Source organism: Capsicum annuum, chromosome 6 (assembly GCF_002878395.1).
Source record: "Capsicum annuum cultivar UCD-10X-F1 chromosome 6, UCD10Xv1.1, whole genome shotgun sequence".
Taxonomy (NCBI): Eukaryota; Viridiplantae; Streptophyta; class Magnoliopsida; order Solanales; family Solanaceae; genus Capsicum; species Capsicum annuum.
The window spans coordinates 175095820-175104348 of record NC_061116.1 but is presented as its reverse complement, the minus strand read 5'-3'; the positions used below and the strand labels follow the sequence as shown (position 1 = coordinate 175104348).

General features: G+C 35.1%; 1 protein-coding gene across 1 annotated transcript; it reads right to left on the bottom strand.

Annotated features, from left to right (window-relative positions):
- Positions 1-7439: 7439 nt before the first annotated feature.
- Positions 7440-8054, bottom strand: LOC124899562. Its single transcript, XM_047414468.1, has one exon. The coding sequence runs from the start codon at positions 8052-8054 to the stop codon at positions 7440-7442; it is 615 nt and encodes a 204-aa protein (XP_047270424.1).
- Positions 8055-8529: the final 475 nt, after the last annotated feature.

Here is an 8529-nt window from a genome sequence, read left to right as displayed (position 1 = left end):
TAGAAGCATGGATGTCCATGACCTTGATAATGTTAGTCACAAGTCGATGGTTGTGGGGTTTGGAGGAAGTTATGATTAGTGTCCCTGGAGGGGGATGTCCTAAAAAGAATTATCCTTACATTAAATTATTAAGGGGAGTCTATCGTTTATGTGCATGGTGATACCCCTTTGTGTTGAGAGTTGTGGGGAAAGATTTGATGAGAGGTTATATCCTCAAGTTCAAGAGTGTGACTTTGCTCTAAGGGGGAGATGATTAGTTAAGGTAGTTCCCAATTTTCTCATAGTGGCAAGTTGCTGGAAAGAGTCATGATAAATGTATTCCTGTTCAAGAAAACTCCTCCTACTTTATTTTAAGAGGTCATCCTATTAATGTCTTATGAATTCAAGTCCTACCTATGTCTAAGGTCTGAGTTCTCTATGTAAGTCATGTTATGTTTCGACCTCCAAACTAGAAGCAATGATGTCTTAGTAATCTAATTTTTCCAAGTATTCAAGCTTTATGATTATGATTCTTATGATCCATAAATCCATGTCTCACATCATGCTTGGTTCTAAGAAAATGTGCCTTTTATATGTTACTAATTCATTTTACGTTGGGATTAGCCAAAGTGATAAGGTTCATGCAAACTCATGACTATCTCAGTTCTGAAAATGAGAAGCAATAGCTTCAAGTATCAATCCCTGTCTCAATCGTTGACATCATAAATTTCGACCTTATTTTATACGACTCATGATGTAAATGCTCATGTTTCTCACTGTGGTCTGTCCTAAGAACTCATGTTGTATTATGTTTATGCCTGAATGACTCTTTATTTATGATCTAGACATATGATGTATGAAGCACTTTAAGTCTATTGTATTGTATCTTTATCTGATATCTCTCCTTGAGTAGTGCAATAGGCATATGTTATAATCTAATAATATTACTCCCTTCCATGATGTTTATGCTAGGATCTCTCATTGACCCTCCATATGATAGTATGATAGTAGTTATGGAAGAGTAGTAACGTTTGAGTTAGGGGAGTAGATTTTAATGTGATTTCTTAGCTAAGGTTATAGGTGAAGAGGGGAAAGGAGGAGATGAACTTTCGCTATGTGAATTTGTTAGGAAGGAGATATGTTGCGAAAGTCTTTGTGAGAGTGATCAAATTTATTGGTCTTAGTAGGGAGATCCATGAAGTGGGTGTAGTAATGATAGACTTGACTGTTGTGATTGATGAAAACACAAACCCATGTACTATGTGGTTAGTACTCCCTGAATTAAAACCAGAGGGTGTTTGATGGTAGTGATTAGGTGAAGTAATATTCTTGAAGGGATGTAGAGTATGGGGTCCCATAGCTTAAGCTAGTAGCTCTTTTCTCCGAATTAGGCTTCAACATAGAAGTACTATGCAGTGGGACTTAAACTCTTGTGGTTAGATGCGATATAGGAGCATTGTAAGTTGGAAATGATGAAGTATATTATTTATTGTCTGGGGCATAGACGAGTAGTGTCTCTAAGTTTAAATCTATTCATTGTATCTGGTAAGGTAGAGAATACTTTTATTCCTATATCCTGTGAAATCTCATTTCATTATTAGTATTGATGTAAAATCATGCCTAATAAACTCATGACATATGTTGTGATGATCATGATCCCTAGAACTCATGTACAAGATCATCTCTATGTCAATTCTCATTCTCTCACGCTTCGTGCTTACTCATTTCACTAGGGGTTATCATGAAGCTCTTTTGATTTCTTTGCATATTTTGTTGAGGAAAAATATACATTGCGAGATTACGTTCCTTATTCCATACTTTTAGAGCTACAATAAGTTCCTACCCATCATTCGAGGATGAATGATTCCAAGGGGGAGATAATGTAACACCCCGCATTTTTGAGCTAGAAATCAAACCGTCATTTCAACGTGTGTAAATTCTAATCCCATGATTTGTATGTGAATACAAGTATCGTGATCTTTATCCTAGTTTTTGAAGTGCTTATGAGGTTAAAAATATTCGTCGAAATCACTTAGAGCAAAGTTGAGCTAAGAGTCTCTGATTCGTCCAAAGTTGATATTCAATTCTACAAGGATCAACTTCAAACATGTATAAATTTTTACATATGAGGAATTTTTCAGCTCAATACCCACCAAATTATAGATAATTGAGTCAGATTTTAAATAATACCAATTTTACCTTAATCTGATACCCGTGCAAAAAGTTATGGCCTTTTTCGTGAGAGACAGTAAGGGCAGGTAATAAGCCCACACTGCGGGGGTTATTCCGACGGTATAGAGCAAGCGTCACGGGGTCTGTTGCCCCGGACTAAAGGCGTCGCCTGGTCTATTCCTCACTTTTTCAGCTTCTTAAGGGTCTAGGGGTACTTTCGTCCTTTCCTCTCAACCCCAAACGTCAAAAGGACGATTTATATCACCTAAAAAGGGCATAGTTTGCCAATCTTCTTAAAAACCAACTCACCAAAAACCCTCTCTTTCCTCAAGAACAAACCCAAACTCTTCCTCAAGAAAATAAGCAATTCAGGATTTCTTCATCAATCAAGAAGCTTAAGGTACGTGGGGCTATCCTAAATCTATGGGCATAGATTTTACGATTTTAATAAACTTTAAAGTTATATATGTATGTATATGTATAAGTTTTGGGAAATTATTTTAAGAACATGCATCGTGAATCAAATTTGATGAAAGTACGTAATCGTCACGGGTTTTTTTCCATAAAATTAATTTATAATCTTGTACTTACATGATTTGAATTCAAAAAGCGATTTACGAATATGAATTGTGAAATTTTCTTTCCCCATGATAAAATTATGGGCATTGTATTGTATGAATTGTGAATTATTTGTGAGATTATGACTTAAGAGCCCCTTTTTGATCATGAGATTTATGTATAACTAATGTTGGGGCTGGTTTATGAATAATGGAAATTCTTGAGTTTAAATGCCTCTTTAACCATTATGCATTGTCGTTTACACGCGTTCAAAAGGGGTATTTCTTATGCTAAAGGTATTTGTGTCTTAACTAAAAAAGATGAATGTGTTGAATAAATAAATTGACCACCACGTGTTAAAGTCCTGTCAAGAGAGTGTTTTACATAAGTCTTCATATGCTTTTGATAATAAGAACTCTTTTGTGATTTGATAAATATTTTGGTAGTCATTTACATGTTTTGAATAAGAAGGGTTGTCGATTTGATATGATATGAATGACTTGCAAGTTTGGGTATGACGATACTCGGTGATGATATGTCCTTAACAGAATAAGTATTGAATGTTTGAAAAACATGAAGTATGGTTTTAAAGGACTAAAATTGTGCTTAAAAAGAGTTAGATGGTTACCCGAAGAAGGTTCGAGTTTAGATAACTCATAGCCCAAAATTGCGTTTTGCTGATGCGGGACTTATTTTATGTTATCCTACATGGGAGGATAATTAGGACATCTCACATGGGGGGATTCCTACTGTATGATCACATGGGGAATATTACCAATCTTATGAACTCCAATTCCCATGACAAACTTGGATTGGGGGCTTGACCACCAAGTAAAGGGCAAATTCCATATGGCCTGTGGGATTATAAATGCTCTACTTATGTTGTATAAAAAAATATTTCATTTTTGGATCGTTCTATGTACCAGTACCTTTGTGTATTGAACCCCTATATTTCAGGTTCTGTGGTATAATCCCATGGTCTATCACATCAGTATAACACTTAGGATATGATAGAAATGGGTGATCCATCCATTTTTTGGGAGGCATTTACTTATATGTTGAGTCTTTCAGTATATGGTCCAACCGGGGGCTTTGTCCCGATTTAGATAGTTAGTTTTCATTAGAGGCTTCGTAGACAAGAGTTGAGTATTGTATTATCATAATCTTTTTGACACGATTTTAATTATAATGAATCTCCATTGAATATTATTATATCTTTCCCACTTTGATTTATGTATGGATTATGCTTATTATTATATTCTAAGGGGTCTCTCGGGCCTTCATGGTTCGGGATGGCCGTCGCGGCCACGGCCTCTGCTTGGATTATGACACCTGCAATTTTTACCCTGATGGCTATTGCTCTCAAGATGATATATTTCATGGCTATGCAATGGGTGCAGCTCTCAATAATCTTCATGCCATGTATATGCTAGAGATTTGTCATACCCTAGAATATCACGAACTAGGATTCCTTCCCCAAATAGAACTTGGTTTTCTATAAGAAATTATGTGATTCCTTTACTTATAAGGAGATTGTATCATATAAGGAAACTTTTGACTCCTCTTATTACTCTACTTCTTCATTTTATTTCTTTCCTTTTTTGCTCTTTATTTCTCCTTTCAGTATTTTCTTCTTTATTTTGTGGCTCCAATCTTCCTCATTTGTGCTTGATTTCCTTGTGTATTCACGTCACCTGTTCTGGGACCTGGTTCACCCTGTTCTGGGACCTAGTTCACATAATACAACATACAAAAGACAACAAGTAGTAAACCAGGTTCTTATTTGTCAATCATTAATACTACAAACATGTTCTCCTACTTTCCAAAAATACCCCCCCCCCCCCCCTTGATGATGACAAATAATGCATCATATATTTCTTGTCCACATCATATTACTTCCCCCTTCTGGCATCATTGAAAATCAACAACCAAATAACCCAATGAACAAACAATGAGTGCAATATCATTTTACCTCATGGCCACTCGGGCAACACTATTCAACACACACTTGTTGACAATAAGGTAGGTCAATCTGAGGATATCAACCATCTTACATACACAACAAAGACATGCAGAAAAGGAACACAATAAAGTAGACATGTACCAATTTAATTCCTTAGGACCCCAATCAAAAGCATATTATGTTATGAGTATGAGACAAAACATAAGCACCACAAGAAAAAATGGAGGAAAAAGAACTCAAGGATATATACTGGTAGAAGGAGCACAAAGGCTGAGAAAGAGGAGCTAGAATGTTTATCCATACCATTGTGCACTTTTTTGGCAAATTTTTTTCATGATACTTCATGCTAATAATTTATGAGGTCCACCTTTAGTTGAGTATTTTCAGCTTTAAGTAAACTGTGCATTTGCAAGATGTAGGTGAAACAACAATTGAGTGATGAGATCAAACCCTTTTTCTTGGAACCTGGTTCAAATGCACAGAGATCTTACTAATTCCTGGTACTTTTATCAAATAACTTCTTCTTGATTAAATTCAAACCTCGATTGTGGAAGAATTTATGTGGTTAAGAAACTTATCAAACTTAGTGCAATAATGATGGATTTAGCAACAATAAGGGTACAAATAATAGTTTGTTTCGAAAAAGGTTGTTCCCCTAAGAAATAGTTAGTTACACTTGAAAGGTGAAGCCATAATTTGGGATTTATGAACCTAGTTCAAATGATGAGGTGGATAAGACAATAAAGATACTGAAAGAAAGGAACTAGGTTCTCCCTAAATTGGAACTGGGGTGATTCTAAGACTGAGATCCTCTTTATCAAAGTAGTTTAGGATTGAAGGATTCTCAATATAACAAAGAAAAAGAGGATTCTTGGTGGTTTTCTTGAAAGAATTGGATTTTTAAGGATGGATTGGGTTCACCAGTGCTTAAGTTTTACACATACTAAAAAACACTACATGTAATAAAAGGGATGGTACATACCTGACTATAAATAATGAACCAGGTTCCTCTTTTGTGAGTTCCTCCTCAATTTCTTGATGTAATTAGTAATAAAGCAGGGATAATATCCACAGTCCTTTTAACAACTTTTAAATATGTCTGAGGTACGTACTTGTAACAGTTAGGGACTAAGTTATTGGATATACATTGTATGTCCAATCAAGCATAAAACTATTTATTTACTAGCCAATTATTAAGGAAGTCATAAAGATGTGTCAATTCTTCTTAATAAGACCAAGCTTCAGGAATAGAAAAACCAAGTTCACTTTGCGTTGAACCCCTTTAATCATCCAATAGTTCCCCTCTATTTTGTTCACCATCCATAGTCTCAACACTTATTTCCCCTATCTCATGTACCTCCTAAATAATATGAGGATTATCACTGAGCTATTAATTTGCTCATTTCAAGAACTTCTTAGGAACCAGGTTCTGCCAGTATTGACCATTCATATCCTCCTAATCATCTCTGGCAATACCAAATTTGTCATTGTCAACCTACTCTTCAAGAGCATCATCACCAAGATGCCATTCATAAGACTAATTTTTTCATCATCTTTCTTCAAAATTAAACAAACCAGGTTTTGGTTGCATAATTATCCCTATTGCTGTGAGCGAACCTTCAATATTGAAGTTAGAACATTCTAATATTCTTCTTGATTTTTGATCACTTTGATCATTTCTTCACTGAATTTAGTGTTGGGCAACTTATGAAATAGGACTTTCATGACTCCTTCATTCAGAACCAGGTTTCAGAATTTGAGTTTTATGCATCTAAAAGACACTTAGCAAATTATTTTTGAACCCTTTTTGTCCCTTTCCAAAGTCTACCATGTAACCTTGAAAATACGTGAGTGATAGGAACTTTCTCGCATTTCGATCATGTGTCCAGAGTATGTATTATTCAACTACCATGATTTGTCTTTTCCTCTCACTTTTTCCTAAAACACTAGTTAAAGATTAGTCTTGGGTACCCAGCTTAACTTGGGTCCCTTCTTGTGAGTAAAAGTATGAATGAGATCTCTTCTATCCCCAAAATATAATTAAAAGGACTGTTTATTTTAAGCATTTTTCAGGGTAAGGGCCTGATTTCTTTTAACAACATTAGAATGATTTATCTGACAAAAGCCAGGTCCCTTTTTAATAAAATTTATATTTTTATGATTTGCCCGAATTTGACCTTGACATTGATTTCTACAATGGCCTTCCTTTCCACAGTGAGTACAAAATTTTAATCCAGTAGGGTTACCTTGTGAGGACTTGTGTTCTTCTGGTTTAAAACCAATCCCAATTTTTAGTGGTGGTTTGACTATCCTGAATTTGAGTTAGCAGTGTTGAGGACCTGGTCCACTTTCTATTGTGTTCTAACTAATATTTAGTCCTGCAAGATTTTCCTACAACAACCTTTTCTTTTCAGTAATCTCTTAAAGATTTATAGTTAATTTCTCGATGTCATCTTCCAAGGATTGTTGAAAGGTGGTGACTTGGATTTTTCCTTTAAAGAGTTTCTTAAGGAACAATTTTTTCATCAAGAGTTTAATAGTCCATTCTTAAAGATGCATAATCACTCATAAGCTGATTCCTGTCAGAACAAGCAGAATAATAGGCATCAATAAGAACATAAGCCAAATTTTGAAGTTTTCTCTTAGAAAATTTTTGGAGTTCAGGTTTTAGATTAATGAAACATACCTCAGTTTCTCATTGTTCTGTATCATCATCTGTGTCTTAACTTACCATGTGTGAAAGTACGTCCTCCTTGAAACTTTCTTCCTATTGTTCACCATTTGAGTCAGCAATTGCGACAAGTGCTAGAGGGTCCTTATCATCAAATTCCATCATAGCCAGTAGTGATTGATTTTGTGGTTCTTCATCTTCAAATTCATTAGAAGATTTTCCCATTTTATCAAGAACCCTTTTAACAGCAACATCAGCTTCACATTTTGTCATTATTTTGTGGGATAAAAGAACCAGGTACTTCTTTTTTTCCTTAGATTTTTCTTGGTTATTTTTCTTGTGATCTACTGTCCATAAAGGACAAAATTTGATGAAGTGTTTAGGACTGTCACACTTGTGACACACTTGAACATGATTTTTCTTTTCATAATTTATCAAAACCTGGTTCCTATTTTGCGAATTCAGGCTCCTCCTCAACATCTTTTGAGATCTCATAGTCATGACTGCCAAATTCTCAGGTTCAAAATCTACCTTTTTAGTAGCTTTTAGAACCAAATTATTTTTCTTTGTGACCCTAATAATTTCACGTTCTTGATTTTTCTTAAGCTCATACATTTTCAAGTTTTCGATGAGATCATCCATAGTTAGTGTGTCCATGTTATGAGCCTCAGATATAGCTTCACACTTACATTCCCATGACTCCGGAAACATATTGAGTAGTTTTTAGAAGACCTTACCACTGGGAACAACTTCACCTAGAGAGTAGATCTCATTAATGATTGATATGAACCTGGTCTGCATCTTCTGAATAGTCTCTTCTTCCTTTATCCTAAATAATTCATATTTTATGTTTTGTATATCAATCTTAAACTTCTTCACTTAACTGGTACCTTCATGTGTTTTTTCGCAAAGTGTCCTAAATTTCCTTTGCAGTGGAACAAGAAGATATCCTATTGTACTCATCAGGGCCAATGTCACAGATTAGGATATTTTTGGTCTTTGCATTGTTTTGAATATTGATCTTGTCATTATCATCAAATTCCAATCTCCCTTTAGGAATCCTAGTATTTCAATCTTTACTAAGCTTCATTGGGATTGTTGTCCATCCAATGCAATATTCCAGAGATCATGATTCTCTCCAATAATGAAGTCCATCATCCTATTCTTCCAACACCCATAATATTGT

What these genes read in the sequence shown, in the direction of transcription:
- LOC124899562 (XM_047414468.1), bottom strand. Translation starts at nt 8,054, where the DNA reads ATGTTTCCGGAGTCATGGGAATGTAAGTGTGAAGCTATATCTGAGGCT.